At 40.5% G+C, this 19670-nt stretch overlaps 2 protein-coding genes across 4 annotated transcripts; one reads left to right on the top strand and one right to left on the bottom strand.

Moving 5' to 3' along the window:
* Positions 1 to 722: 722 nt before the first annotated feature.
* Positions 723 to 10348, top strand: cdc7 (cell division cycle 7 homolog (S. cerevisiae)). Of its 2 annotated transcripts, none has more exons than XM_004570553.3 (12): positions 723 to 931; positions 1166 to 1253; positions 1957 to 2043; positions 2149 to 2284; positions 3092 to 3185; positions 3356 to 3498; positions 6068 to 6131; positions 6585 to 6692; positions 7636 to 7793; positions 8058 to 8140; positions 8461 to 8610; positions 9412 to 10348. In XM_004570553.3, exons 2-12 carry the CDS (start codon positions 1166 to 1168, stop codon positions 9864 to 9866), a joined length of 1566 nt encoding a protein of 521 aa, XP_004570610.3. In that variant the 5' UTR covers positions 723 to 931; the 3' UTR covers positions 9867 to 10348. The 2 variants fall into 2 exon arrangements, with proteins under 2 accessions (XP_004570610.3, XP_004570609.3); XM_004570552.3 differs by having other exon boundaries at positions 6068 to 6401.
* Positions 10349 to 11142: 794 nt separating this feature from the next.
* On the bottom strand, positions 11143 to 19621 carry glmna (glomulin, FKBP associated protein a). 2 transcript variants are annotated; one of them, XM_012924469.5, is made up of 18 exons: positions 19526 to 19621; positions 17789 to 17914; positions 17592 to 17705; positions 17388 to 17496; positions 14894 to 15182; positions 14662 to 14761; positions 14370 to 14551; positions 14154 to 14207; positions 13960 to 13990; positions 13432 to 13521; positions 13297 to 13338; positions 13067 to 13140; positions 12896 to 12980; positions 12693 to 12802; positions 12080 to 12143; positions 11823 to 11958; positions 11528 to 11598; positions 11143 to 11429 (listed from the first exon to the last, which is right to left on the bottom strand). In XM_012924469.5, the coding sequence occupies exons 1-18, from the start codon at positions 19577 to 19579 to the stop codon at positions 11340 to 11342; spliced, it is 1821 nt and encodes a 606-aa protein (XP_012779923.1). In that variant the 5' UTR covers positions 19580 to 19621; the 3' UTR covers positions 11143 to 11339. The 2 variants fall into 2 exon arrangements, with proteins under 2 accessions (XP_012779923.1, XP_012779924.1); XM_012924470.5 differs by having other exon boundaries at positions 17789 to 17911; positions 19526 to 19620.
* Between the last annotated feature and the right edge of the window lie 49 nt (positions 19622 to 19670).

The raw sequence follows: 19670 nt of genomic DNA, 5'->3' as shown, positions 1-19670 counted from the left end.
CCTTGAAAACAAAGTAAAAGCAAGAAATGAGGACTCAAGACTTTTGCACAGTACTATATATCCAAGGTTATTAAAAATATAACCACAGCTATATGATAAACCTATAGGAGGTGTTAAAAACACGTTTGCTAACCGAAGTGAAAATAACCGGACATGAACAAGAAAAACAAGAACTGAAATTATGCATTAGATTTATCTGTGGGACGATATTATTGTAAAATATGAACTATTTCACAACCTGTTGATTTCTGCATTTATAACTGCTGATAAATGGAAAAAAGTAAAGTGATGTGAGAAACATCCTTCAACCATGTTAACCAAGTTTTGATGAGGCACAATTTGTCCACCAGAGGGCGCTCTACATCTGTTTTTTGTGTTTGAAAGGGAAAAAGAATATTCGACTATTTCAATTGAATATTATATTTTTAATCAAAAATCAGTGTTGAATGGGCTCCTAAAATATACAGGAAATGTTATTAGTTTTAGTCTTTTTAAAGTTGGTCAAAATTGTCAACAGCCATTCTTATGAGCCAACAACTCATAACGGAGTAACAAGGAAAATAAACAGAAAACACTAAACTGTTATTTGGCTGTGTAACGTGTAATTCACAGGCAGCAGTTTTAGTTTTAAATAAGTCATGCAGCGATACATCACAACTGTAATTAAATCGTTCTCGTCCGTGTGCTTGGAGCGTCACGTGATTTCTGCTGCTGTACCGCGAGATTTCGTTGACGTCACTTTTAGCGCGGAGTTTGTTGTTGGCGGAGACGCTTCAATCCGAAAGTCTGTACAAAGTTCTTCAGCCACCGCCAGAGCGGAATATAAACCTATAATTGATGCTTTACCGGTAGAGATGTTGGTCGGGGCTGTATGGTGACTTTATGAGGCGTTAATTTGAGACACTTTTGGACTTTACAACCAACTGAAGCGGTAAGTTTCTTTGTGTTTTTGCTCTAGCAGCTGCAGTTAGCGAGCTAACTAGTGCTAGTGGTATCTAGGAAGTCGGACCGCGCTCTTCAAAAAACTATAACTACAGACGTTTACAGTAACGAGGACTTGTACAGCTACAGAATATTTTAAATAAAGTGTTTACCAAACTTAAATCACGAGTGTTTGCTCCATCTGTAAGTGTCTCTAACGATGTTCCTGTTTTCTGGTTTTCAGATGGAGTTTTCTCCTGCCTGCGTTGAGCCCAGCACAGACGGATGCCTTATGAAAGCTGACAGAGGTCAAAAGAAACGGAAAATCTCCCGTGAGTTGGACAACTGTGATATGACAGAAATATTTCAGTAGAAATGCATCCTTATATTGGAACTACATTATTATAGCTGATATACAATTAAAATCTGTGTGCTCAGCTATAGTTTGTCACTGTAGCTTAGGGTTTGCACACAGTATTAATAACCTCACTCTGGGCAGAATTCATTTTTAAGACAATCATATCATATTTTTTATATTTATTTTGCTTTCTTTATTCTTTTTAAACTTACTTTAAGATTGTAGGATTTTTTTAAAATAATACCATAAGTGCATCTACTAGAAGGCTGAGGGGTAGCAGTGTGGCCGCCAGTATTTTTCTTTAACTCCAAATTGTGTCACAGTTACTGATCTCCGTCTGCATTTAACACATTCACTCAGTGAAGCAGTGGGCGCCCGGGGAGCAGCGTAGGGACGGTATCTTGCTCAGGGGTACCTCAGGGTAGCCGTTCAGTGGATTTGAACCCTCGACCTTCCGATCATGGGGCCTCTACCTACTGAGCTATCCCTGCCCTCAATGCGAACGCCCAACGCAGCGCTCAAACCCACCACCCTGAGATTAAGCCGGGCTTATACAGCTGTATCGATACTCTATCTCTCTCCCTTCCCGTTCCTATTACTTTCTATGTGTTAACCATATACACCACACTAGTAATGGTGTTCTGACAGTTGATTTTTTTTGTCTTGTTTGTTTCCAGCGGACGTGGAGATGGACATTGAGTTTCTTTACAAAGCTGTTCCTCAGCTAGCCAAAGTTTTCCGCATTATAGACAAAATTGGAGCAGGTACGTAGTCAGTTTTGGAGTTTTTATACAGCTGGGAGAAGGATTGTTAGCCGTTCACTAACCTCATAAGGAGAAGTGCTGATGACATTTGTGCGTCTTCATTAGGTACGTTCAGCTCAGTATACTTGGGTGAGACGCAGATGCGAGATGGGAGAAGAGAGATGTTTGCACTGAAGCATCTCATCCCAACAAGCCATCCCACACGGATTGCTGCTGAGCTTCAGTGTCTCACTGTTGCAGGGTGAGACCAATGAAGTAACTTAGAATTTTATTGACATTACACTGATGTTTTTTCTATCAACATCTATTTATTTATTTAGTTTGTGTTACTGTAACACTATACACTGTCACTAATCCTTCTTAAAGACCTGGACCTGGTTAAATTATAGAGTTCCTTTGAGTTGCACTTTCATATTTGGCATTTCTTACATGCCTAATGCATTGAGTTGCTGATATGATATTGGCTGATTAGATATTTTCAATAAAGAGCAGAGTAAGTAGGTGTGCCTAATAAAGTGGCTGGTGAGTGTATGTTTTTATTCTTTGACAGATAATGCGGGGATTCAATTTGATTATTATTTAATTTTCCTATAATTCCATGTGGAATTGGTAGCACACCTCCAAATTAAGTCTGTGAAGGTTCTCAGTCCAAATTAACCTCCACACTAACTTTTCTTTTAGTATTACCGGTACTGTGTTTGTGAAAGAGCCGAGTATCCCAAAAATGTAAAATCAGAAAAGACCAAATTTTATTTGATTTCTTGCTTTTAAGTTTATTTTTATGCTGTGGTAAATCGATGTGTGGGTTTCTCATTTGTGACATCTTATGATTCAGTTTAACCTACGCAGTTTGGTACACTGCTGGCTGGGGTTGACAAGACGAGCAGCATAAAACACACCAATTTATAAATGAGTGTGCATTTGTGGTTGAGTGCTTCTGTAATGATTCTTGGAAGTGAACGTCCGAGATTGACATTTCTTGCAGACATAACACATTATAATGAAATGACGCCTGTCTTCTGAGCTGTGCCCTTAATCCACTTTGCAGAGGCAGAGAGAATGTGATGGGAGTGACATACTGCTTCAGGAAGGAGGACCATGTGGTGATTGTAATGCCCTACATGGAGCATCAAGCCATTGTGGTAGGTACTTTGTCGTATGTTACTGCAGTGACATGCAGTGTTTATACTGAAGTGATTTATTTTTAATGGACACAATCTGAGCTTCTAAATCAGTCTCTTCTCCTGATTATGTTGACGTTGCTTAAAAATGTCTTTTAAAACTTCTGATTGAAACTAAACATATTCACCAGGACATCATTGGGTCGCTAACTTTTGAAGAGGTCCGCCTGTACATCTACCACCTGTTAAAGGCTCTGAAACACATCCACCAGTTTGGCATAATTCATCGAGACATCAAACCAAACAATTTCCTCTACAACAGAAAGAGCAAAATGTAAGTAGCTGCAGAACATTTGTAATGTTTTATCTGTTGTCAATTCTTTTTTTTTTTGGAAAATATTTTTATTGAAAAAAGAAAACAGTACTTGCAGTTACCGAAATACAATCAACCTTTCTTAATTTTCCTAAGTAAATTAACATATATATATATATATGAAAAAAACAACAAAAAAAACAAAACACAACCCCCCCCCCCCCCCCCCCCCAGTCCCACACAGATCAACACAACCATCAAACATATTAGAGGAATATAACAGTAACAAAAGTAGATTTAAACAGGCAATACCTCTAGACTAGCAAAATAAGAGATAAAGGGTTGCCACTTGTGAAAAAATTTGGCTGTGCAACCTCTCAACGTATATTTAATTTTTTCAAGTTTTAAAAAAAACATGACATCTTTAAGCCACCGGGAAATAGTAGGATACTTAGCAGACTTCCAATGCAACAATATTAGACGTCTCGCTAATAGGGATGTGAAGGCTATAATATCCCTTTGTGTGGAATCAAGTGTAAGTGAGCGAGCAGGAATCCCAAACACAGCAATCAGAGGACAAGGATGAAGAGTTACCCCAAGAACAGTTGACATAATAGCAAAATACCTTTTCCAGAAACCTTGTAGCTCAGGGCACAGAAAAAACATGTGGCTAAGGTGACAAGGAGAACCATGGCATTTATCACATTTATTTTCCACTTCTGGATACAATTCAGAAAGTCTAGACTTAGAGAAATGCACCCTGTGTATGACCTTAAATTGAATAAGTCCAAGACGAGCACAGGAGGTGGAAGATCGTATCCTCGTTATAGCCCGTTCCCAAGACTCCTCATGTATTCGAAATCCCAGTTCTTCTTCCCATGTACGCTTAAGCTTAACATTAGAGTGGTTACTAAAAGACAGAATAGCATCATAGAGTTTCGAAATGGTTCCTCTGTGATGAGGAACAAATGATAACGTAGTTTCCCACTGCTGTTCCGGAGGTAAAGAGGGGAAATTTGGGAAACACTTGGCAACAAAATTTCGAATTTGAAAATAGCGAAACAAATGGGTAACAGGGAGATTGTAACGAGAAGACAAGTTGGGAAAACTATCGAAAACACCATCCACATATAAATGTTTGAACTGTTTTATACCCTTGTCACACCACACTGAAAATGTCGAGTCCAAAAGTGAAGGGGGAAACAAATGGTTTTCGCTTAGAGGACCCGAGGAAGACGGCATTACAAAATTAAAGTGACGTCTAAACTGAAACCAGATTTTGAGTGTGTTAAGAACCACCTGATTATCAGTGTACAGAGAGGGTCTCACGGGTAAAGAGGAATAGAGCAAAGCCGGTAAAGAAGAGCCCTTACATGATGATAGCTCCAATTTACACCACGAGGAACCAGAAGATTTTAGCCAGTAGCAAAGTTTATGGATGTGAGCGGCCCAGTAATAGACTAAAAAATTAGGTAATGCAAGTCCTCCACTAAATCTGCATCGCTGCAGCAAAGTTTTAGAGACCCTAGGTGGCTTCCCTCCCCAAATGAAAGAACCAATAATCTTGTCCAGTGAAACAAAAAAATGTTTCGGCAAAAATAAGGGAATTGACTGAAATAAAAATAAAAATTTTGGTAAGATGTTCATTTTAACAACGTTAATCTTACCGATTAAAGAAAGGGGGAGATTACCCCATCTTTGAATATCAGATGTGACCCTAGATATAAGAGGAGACAAATTTGCTGATTTAAGGCCAGCTAGAGAGCGAGTCACGTTAATCCCTAAGTACTTAAACCCAGACGGACTGAGACGAAAGGGCAGATCAGACTGTTGAAGTTGACGTGCTGCCGTATTAACAGGAAAACACTCACTTTTCCCCAAATTCAATTTATAACCTGAAAACGAACTGAAGTTCTCCAGAATACTTAAAACAGCAGGGATGGAGCATGCGGGGTCAGTCATATATAATAACAAGTCATCCGCATACAATGATACTTTATGTGTAATTCCATTACGGATGATTCCCCTGAATACAGAAGAAGATCGCAATGTAATAGACAGAGGCTCGATGGCAATGGCAAAGAGTAAGGGAGACAAAGGGCAACCTTGACGACAACCACGACCCAGCGCAAAATAATCAGAGTAAACATCATTAGTATGAACACTGGCTTTAGGGGACGAATAAAGAAGCCGAATCCAGGAAATAAATTTATCACCAAAACCAAATTTCTCTAAAACTGCAAACAAGTACTCCCACTCCACCCTATCGAAAGCCTTTTCAGCATCTAAAGAAATCACAAGTTCAGGAAGTTCAGATAGACGCTTTGAGTAAATAACATTAAAGAGTGTACGGGTATTAAAAAACAATTGCCGTCCCGTTATAAATCTGTTGTCAATTCTAATGCTAATATTCTGATGTAGTGCTCATGATCTGATGCTATGTGTTGTCTATATTGATACAGTGCTGGAGCATCACTCAGCTATAAGATTAGAATGTATGTTAAAAAGTAAATTACACTAATAAATTCCACATACACTTTATTACATTTTGGCTTTTGTGGTTTGTTTTTTTGTGTAACTGTATGCACAGGTACGCACTGGTGGATTTCGGCCTGGCACAGGGTACAGCTGACACCCAGATTGAGCTATTGAAGGTGGTGAGAAAGAGACCATCACAGAAAGGTGGAGGGTCCACAGGGAAACAAGTGGCTGCACAGCGGAGCAAAGCACCACCTAAACTCTCTTCAAAAACCACAACAGTCTCCACCTCTCTTCCACTGCCTGCACGGCAGCAAATACACCCAACAAATTCCTCCGCATCTTCCTCCACCACCACAGCTTCTTCAACCTCTCGAAAAGCACTGATTAAAAAAGCACATTCTGCTACCACCACTGTGACCACCTCTCGCACAAAGCACACAAAGGTGTCTGCACTTATTTTATTTACCATCATTTTTATCTTCATTAGGTGTTTCTGTCCAGTGATAAAATTTACTCTAATTACACTTCACTGTGTTGCACAAGACTGAAGTATGGTTATGGTTGGATGTTTATAACATCATTGTTTATGTTTTGCTTATGTCATCGTCCATGTTGGTTTTCTTTAGGATTTGATAGAGCTACGCAAAGCACCACGGACTGTGTTTGGAGAGAGGGACCTGAACAGCTGCACACCAGCTCTCTCCAACACCAAACACGCTGCCATTAGGACAGAGGTAAGCAATGGGGGAAAACTACAGTACTGTGCAAAAGTCTTAAGCTGCTGCTCATATCTTTAGATTTTCTTGCAAGAAAAGTTTTTCTTTGAACATTGGCCGGACCCAAGCATTTTAAGAGGAACATTTTTTTGTTTGTTAATCCACTCAACACTGACCTTTGATCCAAGCATAGAAAAGGGACTAAACTAAAGGGATGAGCCAGTGTTTTGTCTACACATAAAAGACAATTTAGCCAAGAAAAACATTTAAATTGTAGCCTGTTACAAAAATAAATTGTTTTACTATGAAGTGATGGAAGAAAACGATAACGACAATAGCGCATTATGAGAGACATAAATGGTATATTTGCACCACCAGGGTGATTCCGAAAGAGCTATTGGCTGAAAGCTTTCCGTAGCTCAGCATGGTGTGCATCACCAAAAAACATATTCAGCTCATCTACAGTTATGCAGTTCACACTGAACATGACACAGCCATCCTAATCCTAAACCTTGCTATTTTTCCTCCCTGTACTGCAACTAATTACCTTTAAAATATTAACACTGAAAGCTTTTTGTAGTCTTTGCGCTGCATATGTCGCTGACCTCCAGACTTTCATTCCCTCCCACTCCCTGTGGCTCATCAACAGATTTACTGTCATTAGCTTTCATCAGCATGGACAAGATGGGTTTTTAGAGGCTTCTCTTATGCTGTGACGAAGCTCTGCAACTCTTGTCTCTCAGGTTCACATGTAGGACTGCTTAACAGAAATAAAATTACTTTTTTATATAAGCTTATTCAGTTTGATAGCATTAGGTGCTATCAAACCCCATACTGAGCTACACTGTGTTCCCTGCTGCAACTTTTCCTGCTGGGTCTTATTATATATTATTAAGTGATATAAGGTGACCTTGAGTGTTTTGGAGGTGACATTAAAAATTGAATCATCATTACTCTTTAGCTGGTAAAACCAAGTAAAACAGAGGACGCAACCAGCCGTAAGTACTCTTCAGCCACCCTGCCTGTCAGGACCCAGAGCAGCAGTCAGAGACCCGTACAGCGAGGTCTAACCTGTAACTGCTACTTCACTGATCGGGTCTGCAACGTCTGCTTGGCCAGGTAACTAACAAAACATCCTCCTGCACCTCCTGTTTACCTTGCACATGTTTTGGGCATTATTCTAGACAGTGAAACATTTATATGATTTCTTTCATTTATATGAAATATGATTTAATGGTGCTTGTGTCAGCTGTACAAGAACAAAAATTATTTATTATTAAAACTAAATTCTCGTTCCAATCCACTTCCACTAAACGAAGAATTGTTAGTTTCTGTTTTGTGTCACTTCTAATACCTCATTCCTGTCCTTGTTTGTGACTGCAGAAAGTCGCAGGTGGCGCCCCGGGCAGGAACTCCAGGGTTTAGAGCACCAGAAGTCCTCACAAAGTGTCCCAACCAAGGCACGGGTGGGTGTCTCAAGTCATTATTTATAATACATGTTTAAAAGCAAAGAAAATAAATATATGTATCTACCACACTGCTGCTTTAGCCCATCTGCTTTGATGTGGTTTGTTGAACGTGATTTAAGGTGCTGCATGCTCAGAGATGCTCTCTAGTATTAAAAAAACAAAATCTGTTTTCTCATGCTTGGTAACATTTCCTGTCATATGAGCCAGGCAGGTTTTCCAAAAATTGCCTAAAAATAGCAAATTTGGGATGTTCTCTTTTTTATTCTTACTAATCTGCACTCTTGCACCCTCCCCTGTCCTGTCACCCTGCACTGCAGCCATAGACGTGTGGTCAGCTGGTGTGATCCTGCTCTCACTGCTCAGTGGCCGTTACCCGTTCTTTAAGGCCACCGATGACATGATTGCGCTCGTTCAGATCATGACCCTACGAGGCTCCAGAGAGACCATCAAGGCTGCCAAGTCGTTCAGTGCGTATAAATGTCTTCTTTTGGGTCTTCTGCAGAACGCAGATCCTCACTGCACCTGCAAGACTGCAGTGATTAATCCTGCAGGCAGTTCATCACCAATAGAGTCACTATAATTCTGCAGTGGAACAATATTCTGCAGCACAGTTTTCAGAGTTAATGCACTGCATAAATATAAATATGAAAAAAAAGTATAGTGAACTGAAAATGGTGCAGAACAACACATGAAACTTTTTGTGTTGTTTTAAATTTGATGCCAGCTCCATGTTTCTGCAAAGGTCTTGTAGCAAACTCTGTAACCTGATCAGACCAGGGGGTGCAGTGAAATGCTTTCCTTCTCTCACGTGATTTAGGATTTAAGAATTCATGGCTTCCTTTGTTGTATTTTTGATTTCATGATGCTCCAAATGCATTCAGGGGGTGACAGCTCTGGCCTGCATACATCTTAGTTTAACATCTGGAGCCGTGCTGCTGAAATGAATCCTAAAAGAGGTTCAGCAGGACCTTCCCTGAAAAAGACGTATGCAGATGTTCCAAAACATTTCAGAGATGTTCTGGATAATCTCCATACCGCAGAAAGACTGAGAATCTAGGATGACCTTTTTAGCTCGACTATTTTTAAAAATATATTTCACACAGTATAGAATTATTGTTTTTATTAGGTCCTGAGATGGGAAGAAAAAAGATTCACAAATCACTGTGTTCCGTTTTCATTTACATTTTAGTGTCACATTTTCAGAAACAGGGTTGTAAAAAACCTCTGTACAGAGTGATCTTATTTTTATGGGCTTGAATCTGATTCAGGTAAAGCGGTGGTGTGCAGTCGGGAGCTCCCTCGACAGGACCTCAGGACCCTGTGTGAGACACTCAGAGGATTGAGGCCATCGCCAGATAACAAAGTCACACCACTTCCTGAGGCTACTGCAGATTCCACTGACACTCATCATCACAAGATCCAAGATGATACGCCCACACACCGTCCCACTGAAAGAACACTCAAACCACACAAAAAGGAAGCAGATGAAACTCCTGCAGAACTCTTGTGTAGTCACACGAACAAGCACAAATATTCAGGTGGTAATGACACCGCAACTCGCCTTCCAAAACAGGAAAAGATGGGAGAGGAGGAGGATGAGCGTGGCTGGGACAGAGTTCCCGATGAGGCTTACGACCTGCTGGATAAGCTGCTGGATCTGAACCCTTCCACCAGGATCACAGCTGCTCAGGCTCTTCAACACCCGCTGTTCAAAGACCTGTGAGACTGTGCTGTGAGAGCACCAGGAACCAGTAAAACTATGATGTCCTAGGCTGTGGTTCAGGTGCAGAAAAGGCACGTCAGCATGAGAGAGAACGTTCACTCCTTGTAAGGTGCTGCAGTTTTCCCCCCTTCGGCTTCGTGGTTGACACGGTGCACCTCAAAGTAAAGATTTCTTATATTCACAGCAGCTATGATGTAGTCTAAAGAACTGTGAAGAAGGGCATTTTAAAATGGTGGAAACATTGCAGATATTGCTATAACTCTTGACCTTTTAAAGAGGGAATAATCCATATTTTGTTTACAGTTATCACTGCCATAAAGGCTTTTAATTTGAAGGTGCATATCTGTATCCTGTGAATGTGTGAAATTCTGCTTCATTAGTGTGTGCATGTCTGAGTTTGGTTTATTTATGGAAAACACTGAAGTGTCAGTTTTTCCCAGTTCAGGTTAATAATAAAGGCAAAAACAAAATGACGTCTCTCATTCAGGTTACATGGTTATATTCATTTAGAAGGAATTTATTTTCCACTTTTTGTTACCTGGACCCAAGAAAACAGTTCAGCATTTATTTATTTTTTGTAGTAACCTGGGGTAAAAATATGGGTTGTAGTGAAATAACTTGCTTATGAATTGCTAATATCACCAAATTTTGCAAAGTTTTTTAAAAATGGTTGAATGAATGAAAGGAAGTATTTTCTCAAGATTGGACTATTGCTGCTCTCTTCTCTGGCATTAATGAAAAGTTGCTCTCTCTCTTGTCAAAATGCGCCTGTGGCCTCGATGTACGTAGCAGAACCTCTGACCCCACGTGTGCCTGCTCACAGCCTCGGGTTGGACCCTTCAGGCTGTGCTAAAGGCAAGAATTTAAATCTGTAGGTGATTTTGCTTTTTCAGGCCCCCTCACATCTGGAATGACCTACCTGAGAAGATCGAGCACACAGAGCCAGACTTTGAATCACTGCTTAAATCTAAATTCTATAGACTTAATTTTAAACAATTCTGTTACATGGGATACATTTTATTACTTTAAGTGTGTTTACCCTTTTGCACTTTGTAAACTTATGTATCGTTTTGTGAGCTACTTTTCTGAGTCTTTTTTTGTTTTTACCTTTATAACCTATAGCATCTCTTTGTGCTAGAGTGTTCTGGGCAACACAGGCTGCATGAACTTGAGATATTTTTGTGACGGCAGGAGAAACTGAAGTTTCCAAAGGTTACAAATTATTTTTACCAAACCACAACTTTTTTACACTTTCACCAAAAATGAAAACACTTGATTTAACCTGCAAGTACAAAAGTTTGAAAGTTTATTACAGAGCTGATACAAACTTGCCTTTTTTTTTTTTTTTTTTAAACTTCTAATTGACAATGTATGCAACATTTTATAATTACACTGTAAAACAAAGACCAGCAGTGCACTAGCACTTTGTTTTGAAACAAGTAACAGTTTTCTGTTTGAGATGAGCTTGTGTGGTTACAGGTTGTCCTTCACCTCGATGAGTTCCTCTATCCGTGCCAACACGCTCTCAATCATGTCAAACGTGTGCAGGGCAGAGTGCAGAGCCTGGCAGGACCAATGAAAATGCAGTCAGGAACATCACAGTGCTTTCTTAATCCCCACACGCATAAATACGTAGTATGATATCTGACTGTGTTACTCACCTGAATCTGTGACTCTGGTGTCATGCTGGGCAGCTCCTCACCACCAACAGACACAGAAAGTACAGACTCTTCTGTGAAGAAACAAATGCTGTCAGAAAGCCTCCTCTGAACACTTTTGATGATGCTACATGTTGAAAAGTGCCATTAAGAAGTCGTTTGAGTTGGGACGAGTACAAAAGAAGCCTGAGAAAAATGAAGCCAAGCTACCTACAAAATAGAACCCCTCCTGTGCATGCATAGAGTCTCTATGTTGTACTAAAAAACTGGAAATTAAAGTAAGTGTTGCTGATCTGACCTTTAGCCTTGCTCTTCTTGGCCTCCATTGTGTTCTGCAGCTCTCTTTCATAGTGGGCCCTGGACATGTTCACACCAACACGAAGAGGCTTCATGAACATATCTTCTACTTTATACAGTTCTGTCCAGATGCCGGTCTTCAGCAGCATCAGAAAGCACAGATAGAGAAAGCTTATATACCCTTATAGGCCATCATGAAGGTGAACAGCTTGTTTTAAAATGTAATTTTTGGTGTTTTCAGCTCAACAGTGCACTCACCTGGTTCTCTGTCACTTTGTCTCTGATGACCAGGTAACGCAGCAGATTTAGAGACTCCATGACTCTGTAGAGATCAACACACACATGCGCTATTTCTTAATCTACCTTCCAGACATTTCCAAAACTTTCAACTACTCTCGTCCATAAAGTCCGAGATTTTGTTGTTAAATAATGACTTCTGATCAGGGCGACACGTACACTCAACCAGCCACACCGATTCAACTGCTCATTAATTCAAATATCTAATCAGTCAATCACATGGCAGCAACTTAAGTGCATTTAATAAGTGACCAGTGAGTATATTTTACTGGCCTTTTTTAAAAACTATAAAATCAACAGCAATACTACTTTGTTTATACTTATTGCACAATTTAATATAAAAAGCACCAAAGGATGTTTGTTTTTTAAAATCTTATCGAGAAAAAGACTTATAAAATTCCTCTTGATTACACAGAAGTGTCCAATTAAATTTAAACATCTCATATTTTCTCAGGAAGAAACAAAATTAAACAATGTAATACTTTCTTTTAAACTGTGTATGATCCTTTTTAACAGTGCGTGTTGGGGCTGGCTGTCACACTCCTGTGACCCGCATTAGTGTGTGTGCACAGACCTGTCCAGGTACTGCAGGAGGTCAGTCTCTGGGCCATCTGGAAGAATAAGAACCTTACGCAGCAGAGGCATGAGCTGAATGCCTTCAAACCAGACGTTACTGTTACCTGGCTGGAGACAGAGCGATAAAGATTCTTTTAGGTCCCCCAAGAAATTTTAAACATGGCCCACACTGCCATTTTTTCCTTTAATGTACATCTTCACCTGCAGGGCAATGTCTATCTGATTCTTGATATTTTTAATGATGTAGCCTTCAACTCCTGAGTGGTTACTCGTCTTCAACATGTACCTGAAACAAGGACACAGGTCGCTTGCAGTGGGAAGTGGAAAAGACACATTTCTGATTAATTTTCAGGGAAGAAAGGTGGAGCTCACTGGAAGAATCTGTACTTGGCTTCAGTGTTGAACTTATCAATGCTCAGCTGGAAAACCTTCAGTCCTTTAGTTCTCTGAAGACAAAAAGAAGTATCGTCAAAATTGAGTCCCAAGATAAGTTTCATTCTAGGTACCAAAAACGAGATGAAGGTGACACAAATGAAAGCCGATTTCAAACCAAATGATCTGACATTAGATTTTAAACACATCAAAATTGATTAAAAACTTACCAGTTCATGCTTTGGACATATCGTCATGACCTTTATTAAGTTCTGAAATTAAACACTGACATTAATAACATTATATGACGCACACAAAACACAACAGTAGACCCAACAGGTCTATAATGAAGCGACTGCATTCACCTGAGGGACTGTGAGGAAGGTTTTAATCTCCAGCAGGTCGGCACGCAGACTGCCGTCCTCGACTCGCACCAGACTTTTCTCATACAGCTCCTGTGTGATGCACATCCATCATACACTGATGACTGCTTTTAATGTGCAGAAGAAGATTTAAGTAACACAGTGACCATTTACACTGGCAGGTAACGACCCTTACAGCCTCATTCTTTTTCTTCTTTGGCTTCTTCTGATTGGCTATTATAAGAAAAAATGTGGGGAACCTCAAGTTTTAGAGTCTAAAGCCTCTCCAAATGCTAACCTCATTATTTGAAAACTTGGCCATGTTGAATATGAGCATCCAAGATGATGACCGTACATATCAAACCATAAGAAAAACTTTTCATAAGCTTTTAAACATGTTGTGTTTAATTAAAATAGCACCATGGAAATATATAGGATTAAATCCAGGAGTCACGTATTGACTCCTGGATGATTAAGGTCATTATAATTTATGTAATAAATAACTAATAAATAAGTAAAAATGTCACCTACCAGTCCTTTCTGAAGCTTGGACTCCTCAGTTCTATAAAAGATAGATATCACTGATTACAGGTTGATCATTAAAGTGGACACTTATGGTATATGTGTGTGTTATATATGTGTGTATAATGTGCATATTCATATTTTACAGCTTTTGTAAAACGCTAACAAAGATTATAACACGACACATTATTATGTCATGTTACCTGGACAGGAGGACAGAGACGTGCTCGATGTTACATCGAAGACTGAACACGGGACTGCAGAGAGAATACGGAGTGTTGGGAGCATTAACATTATTTAAATGTTTCAGTATTTGTTAATGTAGAACTACTGAAACACCCAAGTACAGATTCATTTCAAGCCAAGTGTGAATAATCCCACATTGTGCATCCCAGGAGAAAAATATGTTTTCAAAATACCTGAAAACAGTGGGGAAGGTGTCTGCAGCCAGGTGATGGACAAACACCAGATGAGCCAAGCTGGCCAAAGACTCTTTAGGATAACGCACCACCTCCTCGAGAAAGCCGGGAACCTGCTTTCTCTTCAAAAGAGGCTGGTGCACGAGACTGCTGAGGGACTCCCCGATAGAACCGAGGATGTTCTGCAGGACACAGAAAACCACGATTACCACGATATGCAAGTACGTGACGAACCGATGACATATTAGAAACCAGCAATGACACCATTTACACGTTTGAAAAATGGGTTTACCAAAATCTCGGTGGCAAAAGTCCTGAGGGGGGACAGAGCCAGCGTGTCAGGATCCTTGAGGTGTACTTCCAACAGAGGATGACTCAGACTCTTCATACAGCTCAAGAGGAGACAAACAAAAAGGAAGCCTCAGCATCATCAGTTTTCAAGAGCCCTGCAGCGCTTTTCTATGACATTATGTCGGACTATCAAATGTGAGTCTGAGCTGGAAAACGCATTTTTTTTCACTCACAACTTCAGAAGTTCTGTCCGCAGCTCATCCTCTTTATCCTTCCCCTGTCTGCCCACAGTCCTGTTTGCAGTCTCGCTCTGCATCACATTATTCAGCAGGTTATGCCTGACTTCTTGAACAAAAGGTCTGACGAAATCTATCATGTCAGTGCAGCACCGGCAAAACGAAAAGACGTCATCCTCCTCTTGCTCCTTGGTGTGAGGGAGAGGCAGTTTGGCCACCTGGTCCAGCACGGACGACAGCGCCATGCCCAAGGATGACGCCTTACGGCCGCCCAGGCGCACGAGCACTGTTCGAAGCGAGAAAAAGAGAATACATCACAATAATAATAGCAAGAAAAAGCACCCAAACAGCAATATGCAACATATACAGTCAGCTCCATAAATATTGGGACATCGACACAATTCTAACATTTTTGGCTCTATACACCACCATAATGGATTCCAAATGAAACAAACAAGATGTGCTTTAACTGCAGACTGTCAGCTTTTATTTGAAGGTATTTACATCCAAATCAGGTGAACGGTGTAGAAATTACAACAGTTTGCATAAGTGCCTCCCACTTGTTAACGGACTAAAAGTAAGGGGACAGGATAAGAACCATAAATCAAACTTTCACTTTTTAATACTTGGTTGCAAATCCTTTGCAGTCAATCACAGCCTGAAGTCTGGAACACATAGACATCACCAGACGCTGGGTTTCATCCCTGGTGATGCTCTGCCAGGCCTCTAATGCAACAGTCTTCAGTTCCTGCTTGTTCTTGGGGCATTTTCCCTTCAGTTTTGTCTTCGGCAAGTGAAATGCATGCTCAGTCGGATTCAGGTCAGGTGATTGACTTGGCCATTGCAAAACAGTCCACTTCTTTCCCTTCAAAAAACTCTGCTTTTGCAGTATGCTTTGGGTCATTGTCCATCTGCACTGTGAAGCGCCGTCTAATGAGTTCTGAATCACTTGGGTGAATATATGAGCAGATAATACTGCCCGAAACACTTCAGAATTCATTGTACTGCTTTTGTCAGCAGTCACATCATCAATAAATACAAGAGAACCAGCTCCACTGGCAGCCATACATGCCCATGCCATGACACTTGCAGCACCATGCTTCACAGATGAGGTGGTATGCTTAGGATCATGAGCACTTCCTTTCCTTCTCCATACTCCTCTCTTCCCATAACTCTGGTACAAATTGATCTCGGTCTCATCTATCCATAGGATGTTGTTCCAGAAGTGTGAAGGCTTTTTTTTAGATGTCGTTTGGCAAACTCTAATCTGGCCTTCCCGTTTTTGGGGCTCACCAATGGTTTACATCTTGCGGTGAACCCTCTGTATTCACACTGGTGGAGTCTTCTATTGATTTTTGACTTTGAGAGTGTTCTTGATCTGGCCAACTGTTGTGAAGGGTGTTTTCTTCACCAGGGAAAGGATCCTTCGGTCATCCACTATAGTTGTTTTCCGTCTTCCGGTGTTCTGACAAAGCATCCTACTTTGGCAAAACGTCCTACCGTAAGTAGTTTATCCACATTTCTGCTGTCACAGAGTAATTCCAGCACAAATTTAAGTGGGTATGACGGTTTGCCACTTACCTTTGCCCATCAGAGTATGTTTCTAGCTCATAATTATAAAGCCAGGACGGCTTGCCACTTCATTTTACCTGTCAGAGTATGCCTCTAGCTCTTATTAACAAAGGAAAAATGATTTGCCACTTCATTTTAGCTGTTAAAGTATGCTTCTAGCTCAGATTAACAAAGGTAGGACAATTTGCCACTAAATTTTAGCTGTTAAAGTATGCTTGTAGGTCACATTCAAAAAGGTAGGATGGTTTGGCACTTCATTTCGTGTTGTGCGCATGCGCAAAAACAACGGGTAGGATGGTTTGTAGGTAGGATGGATTCCCAGAACACCGGGTCTTTTGGTGTTGCTGAGCTCACCGGTGCATTCCTTCTTTTTGAGAATGTTCCAAACAGTTGTTTTGGCCACGCCTAATGTTTTTGCTATCTCTCCGATGGGTTTGTTTTGTTTTTTCCAGCCTAATGATGGCTTGCTTCACTGATAGCGACAGCTCTTTGGATCTCTTCTTGGCAGTTGACAGCAACAGGTTGCAAAGGCAAATAGCACATTTGAAATGAACTCTGGAGCTTTTATCTGCTCATTGTAATTGGGATAATGAGGGAATAACACACACCTGGCCATGGAACAGCTGAGAAGCCAATTGTCCCATTACTTTTGGTCCCTTAACAAGTGGGAGGCACTTATGCAAACTGTCGTAATTCCTACACTGTTCACCTGATTTGGATGTAAATACCCTCAAATGAGAGCTGACAGTCTGCAGTTAAAGCACATCTTATTCGTTTCATTTGGAATCCATAGTGGTGGTGTATAGAGCCAAAAATGTTAGAATTGTGTCGATGTCCCAATATTTATGGAGCTGACTGTATGTAAGACAAGAAGAAAACCAGTAAGAAGAGTAGCATGATGACTAAAAAGATTCTTTACCTTTCTGTAAAGGCTTCAAGAGCAGATGGAGGCTCTCTGCTATTGTATCAGGATCATCCTGCTCCAGCTGCTCCAACAGGCCGATCAGCAGCTCTTTCGGTCTGCACGTCTGCAAAAACAACCACAAAGATCACCCTTACAATGCCACATTCATCCAGTTTTCATCAGTGATGTTTTATCTTAAGTCCACTCCTGACCACTGACCTCCAGCAGGTGGTTAAAAATGGCCAGACACTGAGGAAGATTCTTGTCTTCTTTCTTCAGCAGGACCTGGATCAGCGGAGGCAGCAGGTTCCAACCCATGCATCTCACAATCTCCTGCACAGATGAAGACAGTTACACAGATGAGTGTGTGACAAACCTGAGAAGCAGCGATTGGTGTCAACTTTGAGAAACGTTACCTGATTCTTTTCATCCAGCACAATACTGAGGACCTGCGCGCTGTTTCCCTCCTCGATACAAGTCTGCCCAGCAACCGTGAAGATGTTGTGATCCTCGGTGGTGTAGCTGTCGTCTGGAAGAGCCTGCTGCATGAAAAAGAGACAAACAAGTGGGTAAAAATAGAGAAAACAGACATTTTAAACAGTTACTTATTAAATATTATATTCTATCAAATATCTCAAAGACACAATCCTGGCATATTACACTCTGGTTTGGGTTCAGAACACAGTCGCCCCCTCTGCTTTTAAGATTAGGCTTTTTGATCAAGTTTACAGTTAGATCAGGTGACCCTGAACCATCCCTTAGTTTTGCTGCTACCTCAGGCTGCTGAGGGACTTCCCATGATCCACTGAAGATTTCTCCTCTATTCCCGTCTTCACTAACTGAGCATTTATACACTGCTGCTGTATGGCAGCAGTGTACATAGACAGCAAAGCCATTGAATGGAAGTACATAGACCAATGGCGTGCTTAACTCACTCAACGTAACTCTACTCAGGCAATCAAATCCTTTACTCAGAGCACGTGTAAAAGTAGACAACTCGGAGAAGAGACGAGAGGCAGAAGCCAAAGGAATTAAGTCAGGGAGAAAAGGAGGGTTTAAAGTGAGATGGTTTACATGTGAAATGTAATTTAGAAAAAAGACAAAGAGGGGAAATTCAAAATACAACTTTTCATTATTTTAAATTAAGCACTTTATTTGAAGACAACTTTTTCAAAAGCTATAATTTTACTTGAAACTAAAAAAGAACATTTTCTTTTCATTAGAGTAATGAATAATAAATATTGTTGAAATACCGAATTACACTTTCTTTGCTTTACATTACAATCAGTTATTGCCCATATACTGACACTGTATAACTGTTAGGCTACTTTAAAATAGACTGCACTTATAATCATGTGGAACTTGATTATATTTTGGACTTGGAAATGTTCTCAAATTGGACCTCCTTATATTTTAATTAAATACCTCTGATCTAGAATATGCTCTAGTGAGAGACTCAAAACCCAGGTCAGCTCAGTTTGTGGGCAGTGTTGCCAACTTAGCGACTTTGTCGCTATATTTAGCGAGTTTTCAGACCCCTTAGCGACTTTTTTTCTAAAAAAAAAAAAAAGTCGCTAAAAAAAGACGTGAAAGCGCGTATCTCTTTTACTCTCAACAAGCAGCGGGTGCTGTAACGCAGTCAGTTCTTCTTTTACTCTTATGCCGTTTTGTGGATCACAAGGTTTAAAACTACTTATAAACACACACACACAAAGTAACTCCGCCAGAGTGCCTATTTCGGGTCACTTGCCGGTCCAAGCCCGGGTAAAGAAGCAGGGTTGGAATTGTGACATTAAAAAAAACAATAATTGCTAAAAGAAATCTAATTTGTAGTTCTAAATAAACTCTAAATGCATTTAGGACGTTTTTTCCTCACTTTATGTCTCTTCCACGATGTTATTTCTCTCTCCAACAACATAGGTTACAATTAGATTAGCATGACCAATTATGCAAATTAGGCGATGACGTCATTTAGCGACTTCTAGCGACTTTTAGGACAGCCAATAGCGATTTTCCTTACTGAGGAGTTGGCAACACTGTCTGTGGGTACCAGCATCCAGGTTGGTGCCAGTGGCTGTGCCGACATGCTGTTTAGGGAATTGATATCAGAATGAAGGAGTGGATGTGGGTTACAAGTACCACTGAATACTTACACATCTTTGGACCACCTCACTGAGCTGCTCCAGAGCCATCCCTGCTGTCTTCATACGGGTGTTGTCCTCATGCAGAAGTCCTCAAAAACAGGGGAAACTTCAAGTATATAAAAAAAACAGGTCCAAAGGTGTCAGAGGTTAAGTT

The sequence above is a fragment of the Maylandia zebra genome, linkage group LG18 (assembly GCF_041146795.1).
Source record: "Maylandia zebra isolate NMK-2024a linkage group LG18, Mzebra_GT3a, whole genome shotgun sequence".
In the NCBI taxonomy this organism is placed as follows: Eukaryota; Metazoa; Chordata; class Actinopteri; order Cichliformes; family Cichlidae; genus Maylandia; species Maylandia zebra.
Note: the sequence above shows the minus strand (reverse complement) of the source record. Positions and strands in the feature narration are given on the sequence as shown.

What these genes read in the sequence shown, in the direction of transcription:
- glmna (XM_012924469.5), bottom strand. Translation starts at nt 19,579, where the DNA reads ATGAAGACAGCAGGGATGGCTCTGGAGCAGCTCAGTGAGGTGGTCCAA. An exon ending in GTGAGGTGGTCCAAAGATGT is followed by an intron (nt 17,915 to 19,525) that starts GTAAGTATTCAG and finishes TTTTTCATGCAG; the next exon opens with CAGGCTCTTCCAGACGACAG. An exon ending in AGATAGACATTGCCCTGCAG is followed by an intron (nt 12,803 to 12,895) that starts GTGAAGATGTAC and finishes CTCTGTCTCCAG; the next exon opens with CCAGGTAACAGTAACGTCTG.
- cdc7 (XM_004570552.3), top strand. Translation starts at nt 1,166, where the DNA reads ATGGAGTTTTCTCCTGCCTGCGTTGAGCCCAGCACAGACGGATGCCTT. An exon ending in CTCGCACAAAGCACACAAAG is followed by an intron (nt 6,402 to 6,584) that starts GTGTCTGCACTT and finishes GGTTTTCTTTAG; the next exon opens with GATTTGATAGAGCTACGCAA. An exon ending in ACGCTGCCATTAGGACAGAG is followed by an intron (nt 6,693 to 7,635) that starts GTAAGCAATGGG and finishes ATTACTCTTTAG; the next exon opens with CTGGTAAAACCAAGTAAAAC.